At 46.1% G+C, this 23,695-nt stretch overlaps 3 protein-coding genes across 24 annotated transcripts in view; 2 read left to right on the forward strand and 1 right to left on the reverse strand.

Moving 5' to 3' along the window:
- The window catches only part of LOC113579608 (uncharacterized), a 34,713-nt gene extending 27,405 nt beyond the window's left edge, over positions 1 to 7,308 (reverse strand). For 14 of the 15 annotated variants that reach the window (XR_014117961.1, XR_014117960.1, XR_014117962.1 and 11 more), the window contains exons 1-21: positions 7,005 to 7,298; positions 6,418 to 6,678; positions 6,232 to 6,333; positions 5,875 to 6,066; positions 4,783 to 4,893; positions 4,489 to 4,681; positions 4,248 to 4,384; positions 3,937 to 4,161; positions 3,691 to 3,832; positions 3,494 to 3,617; positions 3,099 to 3,290; positions 2,877 to 3,014; positions 2,560 to 2,742; positions 2,272 to 2,466; positions 2,016 to 2,164; positions 1,704 to 1,872; positions 1,461 to 1,595; positions 1,205 to 1,357; positions 911 to 1,112; positions 689 to 829; positions 66 to 251 (exon numbers count right to left, since the gene is read on the reverse strand). Coding sequence is in view for 12 of the 15 variants with exons in the window: in XM_081700515.1 (XP_081556641.1) it covers positions 66 to 251; positions 689 to 829; positions 911 to 1,112; positions 1,205 to 1,357; positions 1,461 to 1,595; positions 1,704 to 1,872; positions 2,016 to 2,164; positions 2,272 to 2,466; positions 2,560 to 2,742; positions 2,877 to 3,014; positions 3,099 to 3,290; positions 3,494 to 3,617; positions 3,691 to 3,832; positions 3,937 to 4,161; positions 4,248 to 4,384; positions 4,489 to 4,681; positions 4,783 to 4,893; positions 5,875 to 6,066; positions 6,232 to 6,333; positions 6,418 to 6,678; positions 7,005 to 7,161 (3,487 nt within the window). In the remaining 3 variants the exon portion in view is untranslated. Of the gene's footprint in view, positions 1 to 65; positions 252 to 688; positions 830 to 910; positions 1,113 to 1,204; positions 1,358 to 1,460; positions 1,596 to 1,703; positions 1,873 to 2,015; positions 2,165 to 2,271; positions 2,467 to 2,559; positions 2,743 to 2,876; positions 3,015 to 3,098; positions 3,291 to 3,493; positions 3,618 to 3,690; positions 3,833 to 3,936; positions 4,162 to 4,247; positions 4,385 to 4,488; positions 4,682 to 4,782; positions 4,894 to 5,874; positions 6,067 to 6,231; positions 6,334 to 6,417; positions 6,679 to 7,004 lie in introns of all 15 variants that reach the window. The other variant, XM_081700523.1, reaches the window with a different exon arrangement.
- LOC113579606 (uncharacterized) lies at positions 6,837 to 11,360 on the forward strand. Of its 4 annotated transcripts, XM_081700530.1 has the most exons (8): positions 8,957 to 9,246; positions 9,351 to 9,671; positions 9,774 to 9,815; positions 10,084 to 10,380; positions 10,461 to 10,596; positions 10,768 to 10,814; positions 11,011 to 11,123; positions 11,211 to 11,360. In XM_081700530.1, exons 1-8 carry the CDS (start codon positions 9,198 to 9,200, stop codon positions 11,358 to 11,360), a joined length of 1,155 nt encoding a protein of 384 aa, XP_081556656.1. In that variant the 5' UTR covers positions 8,957 to 9,197. The 4 variants fall into 4 exon arrangements, with proteins under 4 accessions (XP_081556658.1, XP_081556657.1, XP_081556655.1 ...); XM_081700532.1 differs by lacking the exon at positions 8,957 to 9,246 and adding an exon at positions 6,837 to 6,911 and having other exon boundaries at positions 11,011 to 11,360; XM_081700531.1 differs by lacking the exon at positions 8,957 to 9,246 and adding an exon at positions 7,658 to 7,797 and having other exon boundaries at positions 11,011 to 11,360.
- nrgnb (neurogranin (protein kinase C substrate, RC3) b) lies at positions 11,273 to 22,001 on the forward strand. 5 transcript variants are annotated; one of them, XM_027013666.3, is made up of 7 exons: positions 11,641 to 11,742; positions 12,192 to 12,358; positions 13,038 to 13,108; positions 13,218 to 13,276; positions 13,737 to 15,288; positions 18,899 to 19,100; positions 21,118 to 22,001. In XM_027013666.3, exons 2-7 carry the CDS (start codon positions 12,205 to 12,207, stop codon positions 21,165 to 21,167), a joined length of 2,088 nt encoding a protein of 695 aa, XP_026869467.3. In that variant the 5' UTR covers positions 11,641 to 11,742; positions 12,192 to 12,204; the 3' UTR covers positions 21,168 to 22,001. The 5 variants fall into 5 exon arrangements, with proteins under 5 accessions (XP_081556652.1, XP_026869467.3, XP_035390267.2 ...); XM_081700526.1 differs by lacking the exons at positions 11,641 to 11,742; positions 18,899 to 19,100; positions 21,118 to 22,001 and adding exons at positions 11,273 to 11,404; positions 16,003 to 17,564; XM_035534374.2 differs by lacking the exon at positions 11,641 to 11,742 and having other exon boundaries at positions 18,899 to 19,051.
- Positions 22,002 to 23,695: the final 1,694 nt, after the last annotated feature.

The raw sequence follows: 23,695 nt of genomic DNA on the forward strand, positions 1-23,695 counted from the left end.
ACAATGCCCGGCGAACGTTATTAACACTGCCATGTACGCGAGTAAAGCAGGAGCACTGTTCTCACCAGCTGAGCACAGTGAACATTGCTCTACTTGGCTCTGCCCTGCTTTGGAGTTGTATGTGCCTGGAGGGCAGGGGAGGACATCCTCCACTGTGCCCCCCAGACAGTAATGTCCCTCTGGACACAGCTGGACCTCCTCTCCTTCCGGGCAGAGCCATCCAGGAGGGCAGTTGCTGCACTTTGTAGCACCTGCGCATATAGCGTGTCACTTTCAACAACAACAACAACAACAAAGATAACAGGATAAGTAGATTACTATTAAACAACAAAAACAATCATTCATTACTTTTTTTTTATTATTACTGAAGGCACAAAACAATGAAATGGAAACATTCACAGAATAACAGTATAATAGCACGGAGAGAACACCAGACATGCATGTGAACTTAACAACTTTGTGTCTATTATCTGCCTGTATTTGGAGTGCCTCTAGAGCCTTTTGAGGAAGTGCAGCAGATGAGATAAGCAAGAATCTTTGAAGACGTCATGAATGGAACAAAGTACAAGAATGTGGCGTTATTTCCACCGTAAATGGCACAACAACTACTATTAGTCGCCTATTTTAATGATCTTGACACAGAGGAAGTTAGCGATGAGCGTTAAACTTAAATGAGAGTGATGTGTACCTGTAGTGTTGGAGTAAGTGCCATCAGGGCAGTGTTGGGGTGAAGTGCATCCTTGGGGGCAGTAATATCCTGCTGGGCACCTGTTTCCTGTAACTCCATCTTCAGGCATGGAGGTCTTAGAACCACCACTACAGTAAAACCCTGCCCAGATCAGAGCAGAGCACTAATTATGTAGTTATTTGCTTAGTCAGTTGCAAAAAGATGTGCTTTAGCCTACAGCACCTGCACTGCATATTCCTGTGGGCTGAGAGAGACCAGTGCTGTTGCAGTAGAATCCTGCCGGGCAGAGCCAGCAGTACGACATGTTCTGAGCACCCACCACATTGCCCCAGGTGCCAGGGGGGCAGGGGTACTGACGCGAGTGCTTGGTGCCTTTGGGGCAGTAATAACCCGCAGGACAAACGTCTCCGAACCTGAAGTTCACCTGGAGAAATGCACACTGGGGTTGAGCTAATGAAGCAGTGGAGTTCGTTATGGAGTGCATTTGGCAGTTCACACTGTGTGGCACGTTGGTACCGGAGTTGCGGTGTTGGCTCCGCCGCTACAGTAGAATCCGGGCTCACAGGGTCCCTGAGGGGCAGAGAGGCCAGGAATGTGGCAGTACTGCCCGGCGTCACAGGGGCCACAGTGCTGCACCTTCTCTGCTCCTGGATTTGCCCCGTAGGTTCCCTTTTGTAGGGGGAAAATGAATGTACACCAGTGCAGGCCAAACATGGAGTGATCTTAAGTGAGGTACATCTTTTTTTAACAAAAACACTGATTGAATACTGACAGGGGGACAGGGATGCGCATTTGAAGACCCAACTGGGCAGTAATGTCCTACTGGGCATAGAGGCTGCTGGGACAGGCCTGTCAGGTTGCACAGTCGACCCGGCTGGCACTCAAGGCATGAACTTTGGCCTTTTCCCTAATACAAGGTCAAATGAAACAAAGACAAAGAAACGTAAACGTCGTAATATAAGATAACAAAAAGGACCTAATTTTTAAATTTTAATTATGCAAGAATTTGACTCACTGGTTGGAAAGTGCCCAAAGGGCAGGGCATGGCTGTTGCTGCTCCCTCTGGAGAGTAGTGACCTTTATCAGTTTGATACTGAATAGAAGTTGTAGAAGCGCCAGTGCAATAGTAGCCCGCAGAGCACAGTCCAGTCGGAGAGGTCAAGTTTGACCCTAAACAGTAATAACTGACAAAACAAAGTGGCCAGTGCACTTCAGGGGTCATAGGTCAACGTGCCAGTATACGTCATGAATAAAGTGAGCTGTAATTAGTGATACAAGTCACAGTGACAACGCAGTGAATGGAAGTAGTGAGCTCATTGCGTTGTACCCTGCAGGACATCGGATGCACTGTTTCTCGTGTGTCAGGCCTGTGCTGTTGCTGAAGGTTCCTGATGGGCAGGGCTGTGGGTGTGCAGAGCCTGGTGGGCAAAAACTGCCTGGAGGGCACAGGCCTCCGGTGTGCCCATCAAGAGGTGTCTGTGTTGGGATAAAATGCAAGTTCTATATCTACTGAAAAGGCCTGTCACACAAATGCTTATCATTACATTATTTCTTAAAAAATAAATAAATTCTGTTTTTATTACAGCACTAGTAGATCCTTGTCTGCAGTAGAATCCTCTCTGACAAACCCCTGAAGATTCTTTTCTGCCCACTCCAGTGCAGTACTTGCCCCCGCCACAAGGGGTACATTCTGAGGCCTCATGCAAAGCTGGCCGAGAGCTATAGGTGCCCTCCTCACACGGCACTGGGGAAGAGCTCCCCTCCACACAGAAAAAGCCCTGACAAAAAGCACAGCAAGACAGCCAGACATGTCTTCGTCCCAACACATTAGTCACATTTGCTCTGTAAACAGTACCTTTAATTCCTTTTACCTCTGGGCAGACCGAAGGCGTGCGTGTTGCCACACCGGCGCAGTAATGTCCGGCTGGACATTTCTCACAAGCGCCTCCGCTGTGCCCGTGGGACTCGTTTCTGAAGAATCCTGACTCACATGGGAACGAGAGAGGATGACCAGTGCCCAGAGGACAGTAATAGCCATCAGGACAGCCCCCAGTCTGAGAGCAAGATGATTTAACGTTACCATGATCCATTAGCAGTTCAACGTTAGCAGTTCCTAACACTAGTCCTCAAGAAGAGAGCTGTGTGAGTGTGGATGAAGAGTTCAGAGGAAGAGCCCAGCTTCACGTACTGGTTGGGTTATGGGCTGTTCCTGAGGCTGCGGTGAGAAGCAGTACCTCCCCACTGGACACATGGTGCAGTCTGAGGGTTGGCGTAGCCCGGGCTGGTCACTGTATGTGCCATTGGGGCATGCTATGGGATTGGGGTTCTACAACAGACAAAGATAGACTGCAGTGACTTATTTTTGATGGTTGAATGGGTGAAATAAGACTTCACTTGGGACATCGCTTACAATACCACCCCCAGGGCAGTAGAAACCTATAGGGCAGAGAATGGCCGAGCGCTGGGGCTCCCGGTCCAAGCCTTTAGAGCAGAGGAAGCCTGGTGGGCAGACCATCACCCTGCGCATGGCCTCCTCACTGGTGGTTTCATCACTGCAGTAGTGACCTGGGAGGCACGGCAGACATTCCTCTGAGCCCTCGTCCTGTGGAGAGTTGGAGGGAATGTAATACACTGAGAATGGTGACCATGTTCTGTAGAATTGTACAGCAATATGCAACTGTAGGTATGTAACCGTGTGCAGTATGTAGCATGTCAAATGTATGTATGCAGGCTACATGCACCATATCTGCCCAGGTTTAGATAATGCATGTCATATTTCTCATCTCCAGCAGATGGCGTGCTTACAGAGTAACTGCCAGTCCCACACACTCTGGGGTTGACCGTGGCTGCGTGGGGGCAGGAATAGCCAGCTGGACATACAAAGCAATCCTCCAGTCGCTGGCCTCCTTTCATCTGGCGAAACGTTGCCCTGGACGCAGAGGGACAGTGAAGTCTGGGACCTCTCAGTCGTAACCCATAGGGACAGGGAGGCGTACACTTACGGTGGGCAGGCTGTAGGCTTGGAGGTGCCTTCCTTACAGTAATATCCTTCAGGGCATACTATGCAGTTTTCCTTTCCTCCATTGCCCATCTTTGTGCTGTAGGTGCCCCGAGGGCAGGGGAACTGTGTTCCGTACAGAGTGCCTGGAACACAGAAAGCAGAGAAGTGCATGACACTGTTTCAGTATGGCTGGGATATTTATGTAGAGTTCTCGTTGCATGATTTAGTGCAGTATTCCAGAAACTACCTTCAGGGCAGTAGTGCCCCGAGGTGCACCTTCCAGATGGAGTGCCGACACCTGGCAGGCAGTACCATCCTCGCGGGCAGGGCCGACACTCATTCTCCGACTCCAGCCCACTGCGCTCACTCCAGGTGCCTGCCGGGCACTTATGCTGGGTGGGAAACATCGTTCCAGCTGGGCAGAAATGCCCGGGGAAGCATGAGAGTGGGGGCCTCTGTATGCCACCAGTGCCTGTGAGGAGCAGAGGAACCTTGTTTAGAGGCTGTGGCGCCTCATGCCCTGCAGCGAATACACCGGCACAGAGAGCAGACTGGCACCTCGCAGGCAGGCATAGCGGGCCGGGCACCTATGGCACTGGGAGCGGTCCGTCAGGTCTGTCTGATTGCTCAGGGTTCCGGGTGGGCACGCGTTGGCAGGGTCATTTGGTCGCGCAGTGCCAGGCGGGCATACAAATCTGAAATGTGAGAAGTGTCATTGAGCAACAAGAAAATGTCTGCTCGTCATAGTCTAAACGTCTCTGTGAGCCAAGTTCTGGATGTGTGGTAATGCGGGGTTTACCCCGGCATGCAGTCAACGTCAGGTGACTTCAATGCCACCTGTGTACAGGCCTTGCCCGGGTAGCATGGCCTGCAGTCTGCCAGTGCATCCTGCCCCTCTAATGGGTTAAATGTGCCTGGCTGGCAGGGCAAGGGGTCACTTGTGCCCTCTGGGCAGTAGAAACCTCCCGGGCACTTCAGACAGTCCTTCACACCTGAGGAGTTTATAAAATAAATCACAATTAATGTGGGTGGAAAGAAGGATTGATGGAATAGCACATCATCAGAAAATACAAAGAATTAAAAAAGCTCCTACTTAGAGCTCCTTGATGAGGCGTGAAGGTGCCTCGTGGGCACCGAACCTCTACAACAGTGCCTGCTGGGCAGTATCTCCCTCGGGCACAGAGCAAGCCAGGGCCTGCAGAGCCTTACACAGCCAACAAGGACAGACAGGTCAAATAAGGTGGACACCTAGGGAAATGGGACATACTTTTAAAGCACACAAAACTAACTCAGAGAAAACCATCTGACTCCAGGCCAGCCGAGTCCAAAAGAAACGCAGGAGAAAGATTAAATAACGAAAGAAAAGTGACAGTTGAAACAGAAGCAGCAACACAGAAACACAAAGGGGAAGTTTTCCATTCGATACAGCACCTCTGATCCGTATCACACACACACACGTTCTCTCTCTCTCTCTCTCTCTCTCTCTCTCTCTCTCTCTCTCTCTCTCTCTCTCTCTCCTCTGCACAAAACAGGTGAGGAAACAGTTGAGGGCAGGAAACAAGCACTCCTACAAATATAGTTCATGCCATTCTAGTTTAATATGCATGGCACATATAGAAAGGTATCCTTCAATGTATTTAACAGACAAAAGCTACACACGCACACAGCTGCAAACACACACACTCTGTTTCTATAATAAATATAGTTTTCATAATAAATACTTCAACATGGATGCTGAGCAAACTTATACATATTAAACATGGTAAAACAAAACCCGAGTGTGTATATGTACATATGTAGTGTGCATGTCTGAGTTCACTCGAGTGTGTATGTGTGTATGTGAGTTCGCTAGAGTGTGTATATGTGTGTGTGCGAGTGTACTAGAGTGTGTATGTATATGTGTGTGAGTGTACTAGTGTGTGTATGTGTACGTGTGAGTTCACTTGAGCGTCTATGTGTACGTGCGCAGGGTTCCAGTGTGTGTGTGTGTGTGTGTGTGTAGACACACACACACACACACACATCTGAGTTCATGTGAGTGTGTGTGTGGTGCATTGGCATGTGTGAGTGTACTAGAGTGTGCGTGTGTACATTTGAGTTCACTCGAGTGTGAGTGCGTGTGTGGCGCATTTGCATTTCTTTGCGTACATGTGGCATTCTAGTGCGTGTGCGAGCGCGAGGTCACCTGCAGGACAGTAGCGACCCTCTGCACACCTGTTGCAGGCGGCTCTGCTTGTTTGACCCAGCTGTCCTCCTGCTGTACCAGCCGGGCATGGTGACCCGTGTGGCACAGCAGTGCCCTCCTCACAATAATAGCCTTGTGGGCATAGAAACTGAGACCCAGGCCTCCGGGAAGTGCCCTCCAGGCAGTAAAACCCTGGAAAGAATCGCGCTCGTTTACCCAACGTCACTTTTAACAGCATCTCACTTCACATCTATACTTTAAGATATTATGAGCAGATGATCAAAGAAGAGTGTTGGACGGAAATGACTGCATGGTGGTCCTGTCGTGTTGTGGATGGCTGTCCTCCACGCTGCTCACCTGCGGGACACATGACGCAGTCTCTCTCTCGCTGGAGTCCCTCTTTAGGCCCGTATCTTCCAGCGGGGCACTGCATGGCAACACCTCCCACACAGTAATGTCCTAACAGCACACGCTCAGTTACAGGCCAAGGCGCTCGACATGACACATACCACACACTCTACAAACGCGACGACAGAAACCCACCAAGAGGACATGGATGGCAGCCAGGACCTACTCCATCTCGATGTGTGCCAGGGGGACAGGAGACGGGTGTCTTGGTCCCGGAGCGCAGCTGCACCTCGGCTCTGACCCTGGGCTGACCACCTGCCCGACCTGCCCCTATTGCCCCTCCACATGCCACACTGCCCTCGCAGCTCTTACATGAGCTTTGTCCTTCTTTATCAGTGTACTGCCCCACGCCACATGCCACTGGCTGGGACATGCCCCTGTAGGGGCAATAAGTGCCTGCAGAGACAGAAATAGGCCAAACATCTCAATCACTCACACAGCACTGAACATGAGCCAGCACCCCAGTCACTCACCAGTACAGGATTTGGAAATTACATCCTCATCAACAGTGTCTGTTACCAGTGTCTGTCTTAACAAAAGAGAGCGAGCTGAAGCTCAATGGTGAAAGAAGATTCTAGATTGGGTGAAACCAGGTGAAAGGAGGTGATCAGATAGACCAAAGTGATCAGGTACACAGTGTTCTCTACTGACTGAATCCAGGTGAAAGGAGGTGATCAGATGGACCTAAATTAATGATAAAGCAAAAGATCTTTCCATTTTACCTGCTGGGCACAGCTCGCACTGGGCGCTGCACAGGGTGGAGAAGTAGCCTTGGGGGCATTGGATGCACTCGCTTCGGTTTAGGCTGGGCTCCTCTCCAGGGCGGCACTGAAAGAGCGCCCGCGCGAGATGATGGGGGAAAGAGAAATGAGAAGCCATTACTGCCTAGAAAAGCAACGCAGGGTGCTGACAGTCCCGTAAAGGCTGAGCACTTCAGGGTCATCGTGGACTGCTGTGGGCCTACCTTCTTTTGAAATCCGTCCACGCACACAAAACCGAACGGGCAGGGCAGGCACTGGGTGTGCCCCTCAGGCGAGTACTGTCCATTCCTACATGCTGTTAGTGCCACTGCCTCACAAGAGAAACCAGCAGGGCAGAACCGGCAATCCACACCATCATCTGTACTGATCAACCCTGGAGGGCAGGGCTGGAACACACCAGCAGTGTTTCAGACACGTAATGCCTATATTTAATTGCTTGCGTTTATGGTGGGATAGGTCCAGATCCAGACAATATTATAGTTTTATTAGTAATGTGTTAGTGTTTTATGCAATGCAATTTTACAGTGGTACCAGACAGTCCCGAACGCTGCTTCTCGCAGGGTGAAGATTATATGTTCCGGATGGGCATTTTCTGGGCGCAGATACATTGCCAAAGCAGCTGACAGAAGACAAGCAAAAATGTCTCAACCGAACTCTGGGTAGTGACATGATGCCTTCACTTCACACGCAGAAAATGACAGCGTTACACTTACTACTGTCCTGCAGGGCATTCAAGACAAAGCCCTGACGAAAGGTAGGACCCCGCAGGACACACTGTGACTCGACTCAGGTTGCAATGGCTCATACACTCAAAACCATCGGCGCTGGTGACTACTCCTGCACCAGACAAAACAACACACTATAGCTACTGAGAGCCTGCATGCCAGATATTACACAGCGCTTCTCACAAACGACCCCACGCCCCGCTCCTGGTGCCTACCTGAGGAGAAGGCACTGGGTGTCTTCAGGTGTTCACCCCATGCCTGACAGCAGGAAAAAAGGAGACTAAACCATCGGTACATGGCGGACCACATTCACTCATCCCGTTCACCACTCTCCACCGTCCGAGCATGCCCTACCATATGAACCTGGATGCACATGCGCTTTATTGGACAACATGCAGGTTTCAATAATTGAAAGTGAAATGCGAAGCGTGTAACGTGATGCCAGCAGCAGGCTATCGGATGCCTGCTGGGCTGAGTGCTGGGCTATGCCACATCTAGAGCTGCATGATACAGCGTACACTCTCTTTGCGCGTACTGTTTTTACATCCCTGTGGATCCGCACAAACGCACCGGTCACGGTCAGGCCACTACGCATTCCCCAGTGCAAGACAAAGTCCTTGCATGTGTAAAATACTTCTGATTATAAGAAAATCATAGCACAAGGATATCATAAGAGAAAAGAACACTAAAAACTCCATCTGAATCTACTACGCCCAGAAAACACAGAGGGGAATAGAAGCGGTGGTAAGTGAAATGACAGTGAGAAGCTCTTTCTTCTCCTTTGTGGTACCGTTGAGGTGGGAGGTTTCCTGCCTGTTTCTCAACCACAAGCAGATGCCTCTGCAGGTTACTGTGCAGCTTGGCTCATGTGCTCTTGTGCAATCTGCACCAGCCCAAGTTTCCACTGCAATGATCTCATGTACTACAACAGTCAGCCAATTAATTAATCAAAAAGCAGAAGAAGACACTTTGATTCATTACTGCGGATCTTAAGAGCAAAAGGATAACGGAATACTCTCAATAGGAGTGCTTGGGCAAGACTGGATAAGAGTGTCTGCCAAGTGCGTAAAATGGAGATTCTGTACAAATGGACAAACAGTTCTACCATGCAATATGTTGTGCATAGTAATATAGAGGCATATACATACATGTCTATATACATTTGTATATTTAATGTTAAATAAGCAATATCACAATATCTGTCATCTTATTACTCATTTCATATGTGTTGCACTTTAATGCACTGGCACATTTTTTTTTTGTTTCCTGGACGTACATGCTTCAGAGACACTGTTGAACCCCCTAAGGAGGAGCTTTCTTTATTTTCACTCTCAATGAGGCTTTCTTACATTCCCACACCACTTTTACGAGTGGTCGTGAACTTCTCCACAGGCAGAAACAAAAAAACCCGTCGTGTGAGCACCAGAGCATGTTGTCTTTTACTTATATGACTCTGCTGCTTCTGTTTGGAACTGAAGGTCATTCTCTCTGATCCTGGCTGCCCTCACAGAGAGCGCCGTTACTGAGGTATTCAAACACAGCTTCTTTATGTAGTGCCAACTCATGTTTTGGCTCTTCTCAGATGCTGGGAGCAGGAAGGCTGTGGAAACATCTGCGGTGATTCCAGCAAGGCTAAGGGAACCTCTAACTGTGGACTGCACATTCAACTGCTCCTCTGGTTTCATCCACGGTTTGTGGACGTGGGAAGACACGCCAGCTTGCACTACCTGCAACTGGGAGACGCAGCACGGTACAATGAGCAAAGGCATGTGCACGGTGAGCTTGTTTACTCCAAATCTCACCATGGAGCAGACCGTCTACAACTACTCATGTGTCTCCATCATGAGTGATCACCAAGACCTCCCTCGTAAGATGGAGAGGCTGGTATCACTGCAAATTGAAGGTAGGAATCACAAAGCATATTTATTAAAGGACTGCTTATATTGGTGAACAAATCTGACAGATGAGGTCCTTCGGAACCCATTCATGGTCCTTTTTTTGGTAGATAAGACCACGGCAACAGTCAGCCTTCATGAAGCACCGGTAGGTGAGTGAAATAAGCACAGTCTCCAATACTGTAATACTGTTAAAACTGCCATTCAGCAGGGCACATTCACCAGGTTTGACCAGGTACACAGTTCAGTCAACTTTCTCAATATTAAACAGGTCTTAAAATAAAGAAGCAAGTGATATTTAATTTAGTTTCATTCAAATGAAGGGTCCACAATCTGACCTGAAAAGTCAACAAGCGCTTGTTGAAAACTCAATAAGCTGCACTGCTCCATGGTACGTTAAAACGCTTCCGTTCGTTTCAGCTTTGACTATGAAAGTGGAGGTTTACAGGAACGAGGACAATTACTCGGTTGACAGATCTGAATCAGGCTCCCTCAGAGTACCAGTGGGAACACAGCTACAACTCAAATGTCTTTCCAACGACAAGCGTTGCGCGGGCCAGTGGATGCGGGACCACAGCGTTCTTCCAAACCCAAACCCTGGACCGTTGCTGCGGTGGGCTAAGATCACCAAGGCGGACGGAGGAAGCTACAACTGCCATGCGAATCCGCTCTGTGCGGGCCAGGGGATCACTGTCACGTTAGAGGTCATTAAAGATGGTGAGCTCATATTATACGTGAATGAAAATGAAGACATAGCCATATTATACGGACTCTGACGACCCGATCTTTTCTAACAGATGATTCTGGGTGGGTCAGAATCGTAGCAGCTATCGTACTGTCCGCAGCGGTTGTGCTAATGCTTAAACTGATATTCCTATGCTACAAAAAGAGCCGCAGGTTGGAAGAATCGGAGCCTGCAGTGATCTATGAAAAGTAAGGCCTTTTTACATGTTAACACGTGTGTGTGTGTGTGTGTGTGTGTGTGTGTGTGTGTGTGTGTGTGTGTGTGTGTGTGTGTGTGTGTGTGTGTAAATATACGTATATCTTGGTATGCTTGGAATGTTATAGCAACTGTTAATAAAAACAATCTTATAATTTTTCAAGCACAAGACCCAAAAATGAATGCGCAGCCCTCAAACCTCTCGCACAGGGTTGGTTCTATTGTTGTTGTTTTTTTATTGTTCAGTAAAAGTGTTGCTATTGATTTAAGAAATGTATTTCCCATGAAATAAACGCTACAAATAAACACTTATTAAGTTGAAGCTCACGTCACTCCAAAGCTATTTTGTAACAACATCTATTGCAAAAACACCGATGACCAAAATGCATTTTGCTGCTTTGTATCAGAGTGCCAGAGTGATCACGAAGTCCCTTATGCCGACATTGTAATCTCGGTGAGAGGGTCCAGCATTCCAGAATTTACGGGAGTCCAAAACCAAACCCCACGGGATCCCAGACTTGTAAGTAAAGATCAGACCACGTCTGATGCTCCACGGGTGTGGGTTAGCTTCAGAAGTCAAAAAGAACTGTGCCGCTCCTGTGTGCAGAGATGGAGGGACGATGCAGCGTCAGGAATCCAGCTGCATGCTTGTCGCTCCGCGGACAGGCTCCATGTCCACCCTAAGGAGGTCTCCAGAAAGTTGAGCACTGCCTCAGAGTACGCCGTCATCACCTACTCAGCGGAGGCGATTGGCTAGTTTATATACATGAGCAACTTTAATGGAAAAGGAGTGGGGAAATCGTAAGAACTGCATGTCAGGTTTTTACTATTAATGATGAAAAGTTTTAATGGAAATAATATCTGTAATATTTTAGTGGAATTAATTTTTAAAAATAATTTTCTTTTTTCACTATGTTGAGTTTTTTACTACTTTTCTCCTGGGTGAGTGAAGTTATAAAGTTATACAGTTCGTTTGTGATTAAATTGCCTGACTACTTACAGTAGCTGTGTCGTGCGTTCTTTACATATGACGATTACACTCTTTTTGGCTCCCTCGGTTCTCCGTAGTTTGTAAGTTTATGACTCGGTTGCATAGCAACGCTTGACAACAACCTGAAGTTTCTTTCCAGGACGAAACGGTAAGGGGAGGGCAAACCTCAAAGGGTTAAAGTAAACTTCTTTCGGGGGCGGTTTCTGATATTACTAGGCAGGTTTAGAAATAGACTGTAAAACTAGCCTGTTTATGGCTTTTTGGGCAAACCATCCGTGACAGCAACATAACCTAGTTAAGATAAGGTAGCTAACATGGGCAGGCAGCTGAACCTTACTGCGCTTAGGGTAGATACTCTAGCCTAGCCTAGTTAGCTGGCAATTCATCAATAATCCAAGGGTGCATCTTATAAATAAGCCTTAACCTACTATTTAGGCTGCTGTCGGTATTGGGTATTTTACCAGACTAACCACCGAGCTTCCCTGGGCTATCTTACTAACTGCCTAACTATATCACTGCACACAAGTGAGCGAGCTTGCTGACATTGCCTGTCCGTATCCATTATAACCTATTTTCCTAAAATGTGGCAAATGTTAGAAGCAATCGGGACATGTCTGTGGCTTTCTCGAACACCACCCTCCGAGTTCCGCCTGGGTTTGGGGACGTGGTGGAGGCGCTCGCCCGGGAGGTGCTGCGGGACCAACCCGACGACATCCCCGCCTTCGCGGCCAGGCACTTCGCAGCGCTTCTCAAAGAAAGAGAGGGTAGTTGCATTATTAGTTTACATGACATTTATGGCATTTAGCTCAGGCTTTTATCCAAAGCGACTTACAGTTATAACTGAGTACAACTTGAGTAATTGAGGGTCAGGGGCCCAACAGTGGCAACTTGGCAGTGTTCCAACTTGAACGAGCAACCTTCTGATTACAAGACTATTACCTTAACCACTGAGACACCAATGCCCATAGTTGTCACTCCATTATTTTTAGTCTACATATGATCAGTAAATAGTAGCTACAGGCTACAGCTGTACCACCAACAATCACAACCGTTAACTAGAGCAGAGTCAAAGCTGACCAGAGCACAACAGTGAAGAAATGTCCCCCCAAATGATATTGACCATCAGCATTAAGTGGTGTCCTGTAACTTTAAAGTACGATATTACAAACCCAATTACTGCATTACTGCAGAATCAGCCACGCAGCTCCATCCTTTAGTAAACCACTGTATTACTGACCCTGATGAAAGGATTAGTAAACAAAGATAACTATAAAATTTGAGAAAATGACATTTTGTAAAAGTCTATGGCAATAGTGAGCTTACTTCTAAGTTCATTTCTTCTTTATGACTGTTTAAACCATTCGATTGATTTTGGTTTAAACACGTCCTTTTGGTGTACATGGTTTTCTTTTAATGCATTTTGCTTCACTTTCTTTTCAACAGAAAGTGGCCTAGATGCAGCTGAGTGGGGCACTTGTACAGAAGACAGGTTCCACAATAATCACGCTTTCGAGGTGACTTGAGTCAGTCCGTAGCGGAAATAAACATTTTCTGGAGAAGAAAATTTGTTCATCTCACAACTAATCTATCTTGATCACTGGTTGTTTGTTTTACCTCAAACAGGACACAGCAAACCAAGGAAACTCTAGCTCAGCCAAAGCAGCTGGGAGCCCTGTGAGCGAGTGAGTCTGATTTCTTCCTGAGAATGTTTCAGATGAGAGAGACAGCACCCGTCTGTTATCCAGTTCACTTGATTAAAAAGGCAGAGGGGAAGAAGATAGGAAATAAAAACATAGGAGATAAAATTCTGGACTTCACACGCTTGATTGTTTGTTGCTCTGGTTCTGGGTGATATTCCCTGTGTTTCATGGCTTTTATTTTAAATATAGTGGTGGTGTTTTTTTTCATTATGGGAAAATAGAGCACAGCTGCTCAGCTTGTCTTGCCAAGATAGATCTGTCACAAGACAGAGAAGCTGTTCCAGAGGACCAAGTATAGTGCAAAACAGAGATGTCCATCTGCAGTACAGGATCAGACATTTATTATCACTATGAAGACTGTTTTGGCTCCTGCTTCAGTTTAGCCTACAGATCATCCCTAATTGCCATTTAATGCTCCTTGTGTGTAATTGTCAATTTTCAGAGCAAAAGCCGATCAGGCCAAATCTTTCAAACATAATGGGGGTCAAATCAACCAGCCGGCTCCAGCCTCTCCCTCCCCTGAAGACCTCGATGCTACTAAAGACAGCAAGGAGCTGGAAGCACAGCGAAGCAATGAGTTTAAGAGCATACGAGATGAGGAATCGGGTGAGGCTGATCCTGAACCCTCCGCTGATATTTCCTACAGTGGAATGGCAGACGTTGACATATGTGCTGAGGGGCTGAAAGGTATAGAAGAGATCAAAGAGCAAATGGCAGGGAACACAGACCAAACTGGAGGTGTCAGTGAAGAAAATGAAACACCTGAAAAAGATGTCTGTGCCACTGAGCTGGAGCCCACACACCTATCTTCACATCTTGATGTTGCAGATGTAGAGAGCTGTGCTAAAGAAGAGCATTATACCTGGCACGAAGAGGAGCCTGCATGTGAACATGCTGAGGACAACAGAAACTTGATTGATGTGGCTCGTGCTGGCGTGTTAGACAGCCCAAAGTTTTTCCTAGTGGGAGAACTGCCTGAACCTCATGAGGTTCGGGGTAGCCATGATGAATTCACTCTGTCTGGCTCCCAGTACCCAGCACATCCTAAGCAGGACGCTGATGGAGAAGTAAGTGACATGTCCGCCAGTGAAAAACCAGTCACCCCTCCAGCTGAACCGGAGGACGAGGATGAAATTGATTACACTTACACGCATGCTGAGAACACTGTTTCTGAAATGCCTGATGATTTGTTTGAGGAAGGTGGACCAGAAGATAGCCATGATGAGCAGTTCACTTTACAGGAAGCAGAAGGAGGTATTGATGAAACGTTTGATGAGACAAGCACAGAGAGAGTAGTCCTGGGACCTGAAAACCAGGAGTCGCATGAGGCTTTGCCAGAAACCGAAACCATGAGTGAGACGTTGTCGACTATGGGAAAGCTCAGTCTAGAAGACGGTTGGGATAATGGCAGTGCTGAACGTGAGAACATTGTAAATATAGCATCTGAACTTCAGGGGGAAGAGCACAGTGACTGGGATTGCATCAGTGGTGGTGAAATTATTCATGACAGAATTATGAGCCCTGAGCATCAGCAAATTAGCTCTGAGAGAGATGCACAAGTTGATGAGAAAAGCGATAACGAAGAGGCTGAGCCTAGAGACCTGGACACAGACATTTTTGACACTCGCCTAGGTGCCCCTGTAGAGGAACTGGGAGGGTGCATACAGGAAAGCACTGAAGACAGGGAAGAAGGAGACGCAAGAGTATCACAGCAGGTTGAGATTGAAGAGGATGGACCTGAGGATGGAGAAGATTTGGGCATGAATGAGGCTGAGATGAGGAATGGAGACCATTTGTCTGATGGCAAGTTGGCTGCTCAGGCTGGAGCTGGGCCTTTGTCTCATGAAGCTGCCGATGACACAGACACTGAAGAAGACAAGGCAGTTACAGATCCAGACGAACAGTCTGAAAAGCAAAAGACCACCAACCAAAAGCTTCTACACGAAAGTGAGAATGAGCAGAGGGACAATCCAGAAAAGAAGACTGACCTACAGGTGAGAAGTCATTTTTTTATTGTAACATAGCCTTTTCAAGATAAACTGTCATACTATCAGAATTTGAAATATCAGTTTTGGTAAATGGAAATTGTTCTGCTGTACGAGGCCTCTTATCCTGGATTTAACCGTTCCCATTTTTGTTCCAAGTTAATTTGTAAAAATAAAAACTTCAAGGACGTGTCTGATGAACAGTGAGACATAGTGGCTCTGTTCTGGCCTCTGGAGAAAGGTGATTGAAGATACCTCTGGAATAGTTCAGCTTCTGGGTAACAGACTGTATCGTTCAGATGCACAGCTCCAATCTACATTAACGTTACTTTGTTCTCAATACGGATACGATTTGCAGTGAATAGCCCCATCCCAAAGATTTCAGATGGAAAAATGAAGGGGTGTCTGATAGTGGGACCAAAATGTCAGATGAATTTCTCAAAAGAAGTTTGGGAGGAAAAAGATTTATTAGTGTGTTTCCATGGAAACAGAGTACCAACCATTTTCGTTTCCTTTCTTGATATGTTCAATTTGATTTTACCATAAATACCTCAGTTCTCATAAAAAAAAGTAAACAGTAAAAGAGTACTTGACAGATGAGCATCCAGTTCTGGAGAGGATAATTTGATCTGTGTAATTTTGTTTCTCCTCTCTCTCTCTCTCTCTCTCTCTCTCTCTCTCTCTCTCTCTCTCTCGCTCTCTCTCTCTCTCTCTGTCATGTAGGCCATCTAACCTGACCTATATCATGTCCAATGACTTTTACATTTTAGGAAAAGCAGAGAAGGATGTAGTTGCTATTTTCAGGAGTAAGATTTATGACATTCATCAATCCCTCAAATGGTTGTAATGTAATCTTGTCTTTTTATATATTCTGATTTATTACATGAGATTCATTTTATTTAATTGTTCTGCATATTGGAGAAGGTAAACATACACATTACAGGAAAACATATTACAGTTATTTATTTTCTTACCCCCACATCTTTAGCTTGTTTGGAGTGCTAGTTTTGGGGGCAAGCTTTATAGTCCTTCACAATAGGTTCAAAAGGATTTGGCTGCCTATTAACACAATGCAGTAGCGTCAGAGAGTTTGACACATGGAGGGTGAGTCTGAGAGTTAGACACTGAGCTTTTGGGGGCATTGTGCACTCTTAGGTTTTGCAATAAATGTAATATGGATCACTATATAAAAAACCCTGTCCCACTCTACCTGTGGGTGGTCATATATTTTTCCTCACACTCCATAGTTCCACCAGAGGCCTGGGTGTTTTGCAGTATTTGCTGTTCCTGGAATTGCATTCTACTGGAATGAGATTAATGTTGTCATTCCTGGGATCTGTTGGAGCCACTCCCATTTCTCTGTTTCTCTGTCAGGCCCCAGTAATTTCCCAACTTTTCATGTTCCTTCCTTTGGGTGTTTCTTTCACTTGGGACTATTATATATGCTGTTTTCTGCATCTTGTCTCTTAACCCAGTTTGGTTGGTTCACCACCACTTCTCCATCTGTCTGGGTCTGGAGGTCCCGCAGGACCTCAGCCTTGCTGTTCTCTACCACTCTCAGTGGTTCCTTCCATTTGGACCTGGGGGGGGTCCAGCTCATATGTTGTTGTTTCTCTCAGTGAATTCTCTACCTGCTACACCTTGCATTTTGCATGTTTGCTGTAAGTGTTAATGTGCGCATATGTATTATGCAAGTGCGTTTGCATATAATAATATTAATATATATACTTTGCTTGCACAGCTGATGAAGGACATCACTACAATTTTAAAAATCTCTACACCTTTTACTACAGTACTATGCAGTTACTCACCTAGAATATTTGTGTATATATTGTGTGTACACACACACACACACACACACACACACAAAAGCGCGCGCGCACATACACACGCACACATACACACAATCGTTCTTCCTCTTGGTTACTCAGAAGCACTTTGCTTGCACAGCTGATGAAAAAAACGGCCTGTGTCTTTGACCATGTGTACTCCACTACAGTTTATATATATATGTGTGTGTGTGTGTGTGTGTGTGTGTGTGTGTGTGTGTGTGTGTGTGTGTGTGTGTGTGTGTGTGTGTGTGGTATTTGTTGCATTACTGAAAATCCTATATATCAAGACTAGTATTTCAGGGTGATATTGTAAATTGTAGTAGGCTTAGTCATTTGTGATGGATAAAGATCTCTTAGGTTCCAGAGATACGCTCCTGGTGCTCTCCCTCTCTCTCTCTCTCTCTCTCTCTCTCTCTCTCTCTCTCTCTCTCTCTCTCTCTCTCTCTCTCTCTCTCTCCGTCACTCCCTTTCCTTCCCTCCCGCCTTCAGACTAAGAGCAGTAGGGATAGCTGGAAGACAGCCGTGTTTGCTCGAGGTTTATGATTTCTTGCAGTTAGCACGTTCCAAGAAGGCGTGCATCACCGTCCGTCCTAGCGCACCATGGATTGCCGTGTCGTAAGTATTGCCTCCGTTTCCTGACCTCCTGTGCAGAGCAATACGATGCTGGGCACCTAAGAAAGAGTTCTAAACGTACACGCCTTCCCTTTACGTCTGCTAACGTTGGGCGGAATTTTACCGCAACTTTATTAAGTTTTGTTTGAACGTGCTTGAATGCGGTGCTTAGTTAAAGCTCGGGCACAACTTATTTACTCGTAAATGTAAAGGGATTTTTAGGAGTCCGCGTGCGCGCGCGTTTGGAACGCGTTAGTGGCATGGCTAAAGGTAGCTGCGCGTCCTCGCCACGCCTTGGTGATTACTGTTTGCCATCTTACCATAGTGGACCCTGATCTAAAGTGCTTGTGCCCTGTTTTCTTTGAAAAGTGCAAATAAATTTTACCTACCGAAACACGCTCGACCTGCTCGACATGCGCAACCAGGACACATCAAGCAGACTTGCGCACCTGGGATAGAAATTGATTCGATCTTTGGGTGCGTTGATTCAATGTCACTAGATTCAACTTAAACCAACACACGCCTTAGATTAAGATTATACAACTGCCAGTACAATGTGGGAATGGTTATTAAAGGACTGCAACATGTCCAACACCTCTGCCTTTGGTCACGACATGAGAACGTGTCAGAATGTTCTGGGTAGGTTCTTAGTTCAGCGGGCGGTCACCCTCCTACTCGGAGACATTTACAGTGACATGTACCCTACACTCGTCACCCTCACATGGACTCTGTTTCAGCCCTGCCAGCCTTTACGCATGCTGCAGGAGAGGAAAGGTTCACGTAATCTGAGCATCGTAAATAGCCAGTGTGACAGGGTCCGTTCCCACAACCCCCAGCTTCAACACTCGGACGGCTGGGGATCCTCCTCTTCTGAGAATAAGAAGGTCTGCTTTTTAGGTTCAAAAGAGTTTTTTGTTTTTTTTAATGAAGTCCATTGAAGTCCTGTTTCTGTAAATGATCCCCTAGTTTCACATCCTGGTTTCACATCCACAAGGATTCACTTCAGGATAATGAGACTTAAGTTGGTTAGAGAACAGCCCAAACCCATCTCATTGGTTTATGAGGACAGCTCCCCCGGAGATGCTCAGGAACACTTCCAAAGCAAGGGAAGGCAGAAAAACAGATGGACGTCTGTGCATCACTGAAATGGTGATATCAGATGTCTTGGTGAACAGGAGGAGTCCAACCAGCCACAGGAGGAGGAGGACATCATGGACATCCCACTGGACGACCCAGAAGCCAACAAGGCGGCGGCCAAGATCCAGGCGGGCTTCCGTGGCCACATGACCCGGAAGAAGTTGAAGCCGGGCGACAAGCCTGGTGAGGAGGTGAGCAGCAGCGGCGGTGAGGCCCTCAACGGCAGCCAGGGCAACACAGGTCAGTGCCTCGGCAACAAAGGTCATTGCCTTGGCAGCACAGGTTAGTGCCTTGGCAACGCAGGTCAGTGCCTTGGCAACACATGTCAGGGCCTCAGGGCAATACAGGTCAGAGCCTCAGAGCCAGCATGAGACCTTTCAGAGGTACCGTCCCACTACCCTTCTTCATTCAGTCCCACAGTAAGATTTTACGCCCAAGATTTGACCTGAAGATCCTGTATTACATTTCAAAGAACTTGTTCTTCAAGTTTAAACTTCTGAACATGCGTTGAACTTGTGTTCTGAGAGGCTAAAATAAGAAACTGAGACATCCACACTTGAATGAGGCATACTAACTCTGAGTAATTTCACCAATTACCAATCACCACTGAGAATTAAGGAAACCATATATTTTTAAAAATGGTTTAAGATAAAAATCCATCAGGCATCTTTAATAAGATGTTTTGGCATAAATTATGGCCAGACATGCTTGAGGGCACTTTCCGCTGCTCTAACTCGAAATGTTGCAGTAATTATTAATGAACACACAAACGATTTGCGATGGCCATTAAAATGAAGAGCGCTTGCAACAAGTCTTACTGCCTTCCGCAGGCTACAAGTGAGGAGAAAGTTAACATAGGGACAGAGGGGATCCTCCCATCTACAGGACACCAAGCTTCTCAGGTTTAGCAGAGACAAATCTCTCAAATGTAATTGCCATCGTGGGTGGCTGAAACCTCCCCAGCTCTTCCAGAGCTGAATCTGAAAACACCTCAAACACATTTGTTCTCAAACACATTAGGTTTTCTTGTTCAAAGTCTTTTTTTGTGATACGTGTGTTATACGTGGAGTCACACGGTTTTACAGATAAGTAGGGACCTGTTTCATCAGCTCAGCTTCCATGCAAATTAATTCCAAACACTCGGTCCTCAACAGGGAAACAGATATTCCACTTTGCTGCAGCAGCAAATCCAGCACAGGGGAAAAACATGACATCAGTGTAGCATAAGCATTGTGTCCCTGTTATGAGATCTATTCCATATAACTTACGTACTGGTGTCCTTTCACGAAACCAGAGAAGAAAGTGAAGAAACCTGGTCATTTCCTGGGGAAAGTGGGGCAGGCAATGAGATTGAGTGTGTCCTTGCAGCTGCTCAAACCGTCAGGCCTAGATTTGTCACCTTCAGCCACTCCGGCTCACACTACCCCAACGCTGAAGAGGTCCGGGGAATTTTAGGCCTTTTTTTTTTTTTTTGTCGAGAAACATCAACCCAGTTCTTGGTCGCTAAGCATTTTTATGTATGGAGCTGTTATTTTTATCTCTAGGTGCGTCTGCACCACGGAGCTGAGGGTGAGAAAATGGGCTGTTTGGGGAGGCTTGGGCTAGATGGAGGGGAGGAGGAAGCTAGAGCTAAATGGCCTAGAAACGATGATCACATCTGGAGGTGATCCGGACGACCATGGTTCACAACCAAGCCGTATGAAAGCATTACATTTTGAATAACTTGTTTCGGACGTAATGTTTCGATTGTTAACGCGTGTTCCAGGCCAGTCAATGATCGATTAGATGTCATTCAATAAAGCGGCATTGACAATGGAGATCATAGTGAAACAAAAAGATATTAATTACATGTAGCATTGCGAATTTGTTCATCCTGACCTACTTGTAATAGCATGCATTATACTGGACATACTCAGTTACATAGTTAAGAATAATACTGTTACAAAATAATAGTTACAAAATAAAAGCAATAATGTTTACCTTATAGGTGAAGATTCCAGGGTTGTTAAAAAGGTTTTATTGTTGCTGGCACTGAAAGAGCAGCCGTTACATTTCTGAAAGCTGTAGCCATAGACCGTGAATTCTGGGCCAAATATAACCTGATATTCAGGCTTCAAAAGAAATACTTCTAAAAATGATTATTTTTGTTGTTATAATTGTTGTTGTTGGTGTTGGTGTTGTTGTTGTGACCCTTGGCCTGCAGTGCCATTGGCAGAGGACACTAAAGCTATAAAACGTCTGTGTGCTTGGACAACAGGGGGATCAGACGGAGTAGACACAGAAGACACATCAGTGCCGGAGCAGTGAGGATCCAGCGCTGTGGACAGCAGGACAGTGGCCCTGGTCCAGGATACATCCCTCTCTTTCTTATTTTCTCTCTTTTGTTTTGTATAGAAAAGTGGTAGTCATAGGCTAAACACTTTATCTGCCATATGGGCTCTCTCTCTCTCCCTCTCTCTCTCTCTCTCACACACACACACACACACACACACACACAGACACACAATCTTTTCTGCTTATCAGTCTGGGGTTGTAATTGCCCAAACCAGCATGCATTTGTATTTCACAGGCATGCATTATGTCCTATTCCAAATGTTGGTGTGAAAGTGAGAAGGAATGCCCTTGCAGTTTGGCTACACACTGCTCCAATCAGTTATTTAAGTAACTTTAGACTTGAAATTATGCATTATGATTGTCTTTTGTATTTGATATTTGCTCGAACGATTGCTTCAATATCGTAGTCATATAGGATGCTTAAATCCTTAGGGGGTTTTGGGGGGTTTTGTGCCTGTGTTTAGAAAACATTCTAAAGGCTGTGTAATTTATTGAAAGATATAATGTATTTATTGGTATAATTAATCTGTTTTAACTTGTTATTTGTTTGCTTTGCACCCTTTAATCTTTTTTTTCTCAGTCTGTAGCTTCAGACAAAGAAACCAGAGCTTCCGAACCTGCATTTAGCATGGCTGGGTTTCCTTCCTTCCTTCTTTTGAAATCATCACAGTTACTGTATTTTGAAGAACATAAGAACTGATTTGACTAGGAACTGTAAGTTTGCAAGATTTTAAAGATTGTATTGCATGTACATGGAGTAGCGACGCACTGTATCACCAGTAAACCCAATAAAGGCTCTGAAATGTATTTTTGTGCTGTTCGCGGAGATCATTAGTCTTTAGATGTCTGCCGCAGCTAGGGCAGCTTGTTGGGTGTGGGTCCCCACGCATTTCTCCCCACGGTCCCACTCAGGGATCTCACTAGGGACACCCAGCTGGAAACTCAGGTAATGAGCCAGGCTGATCATTTATAATGGTCAAACGAAGCCTTGACATCACACATCACGTCCTGCTCTGGGTGGATTTAGTCTAGTTGGGTGAACTTGACTTTGTGGTTATGAATGCCAGTTGTCCTTTTTTCCTCTGTCTTGTTATTTTTTTGTATTTAAATGTAGCGTGTTGAAATATAGTTCATTGTGACAACCCAAGGAGTCCATTTCTTAACTATATACTACTAATGGCACACATGGGTTCATGAATGAAGTGCGCCGTGCGGATCTCAATTACACAAAGGCACAGGGCAGGAGGTCGAGCACGTCTCTGCAGGCTGCCTGTACGTTATGCTTCTCAGGAATAGAGCTCCGCAACACGCCGTAGTTCATCAGTCTGGAGAGCAACGCTGCTCTCGATCGTGTCTGAATCACGCTGCACGAACTCATCTGCAACTATCAAGGCGACCATCCTCCGTTTGATGACCACTGGATACAGACGAGCGCGAGCAGAGCGAGTCGCTCGACAGCCCAGAAATAACCCGAGCTCGCACCCTGAAATAACCGCAGAGAAGCGCACAGCGTGTCATCTTTGTCATGCATGCTTGGCTTTTCTCCCCCAAGATAGTGATCCGAGCAGTGGCGCGAGCTCCCCGCCCACGCGTCCTCCCACGGGCGCGCGCCGACTCCTGTCACCGGCTCCAGGAGTTAGAGGCTGCAGCGCGGGGTTTTGCAGGTTGCCAATGGCAACCCAAGGCGCCGCAAGAGACCTCTCTGAAGCTGTTCCCTGCAGACTGCGCTTGACAGCTGTGTGCGGCATGTCCCACGCGGCCCACAAATATAAGGTAGGCTATTCCTGAGGCCAAGACAATAATGCAAGATAGGGTAATGTAAAATATTGTGTAGTCCTTCAGGTAGAGACGTAATCAAGTTAACTTTCTTAAAATGGCTTAACGTTACACACTGGTTTTGTAGGAGGCATTTCACGGGATGACATCATTTTCGTAATTCTACAGTCTTCTGCCCTCTAGTGGCCATCGCGGCGTCCTACAGATCAGATACACCAGATGAGAACTTATTCCGGCATATCCGATTAGATGAAACATGGGTCTGATTTGTCGAATACTTTTTTTTTTTTCAAAAAAGAAACGGCGTGTATGTTGCTATAGAGATATAACAAATTATATCAGTGAATAATTCAAATAACATTTATTTCTCTCAGTCAATTTCTGTCTAAATAATATCTTAATGGTCATAGGTTCTGCCTAAATAATATCTTAATGGTCATAGGTTCTGCCTAAATAATACCTTAATGGTCATAGGTTCTGCCTAAATAATACCTTAATGGTCATAGGTTCTGCCTAAATAATATCTTAATGGTCATAGGTTCTGCCTAAATAATACCTTAATGGTCATAGGTTCTGCCTAAATAATACCTTAATGGTCATAGGTTCTGCCTAAATAATATCTTAATGGTCATAGGTTCTGCCTAAATAATACCTTAATGGTCATAGGTTCTGCCTAAATAATATCTTAATGGTCATAGGTTCTGCCTAAATAATACCTTAATGGT

The sequence above is a fragment of the Electrophorus electricus genome, chromosome 17 (genome assembly GCF_041902795.1).
Source record: "Electrophorus electricus isolate QZ-2024a chromosome 17, ASM4190279v1, whole genome shotgun sequence".
In the NCBI taxonomy this organism is placed as follows: Eukaryota; Metazoa; Chordata; class Actinopteri; order Gymnotiformes; family Gymnotidae; genus Electrophorus; species Electrophorus electricus.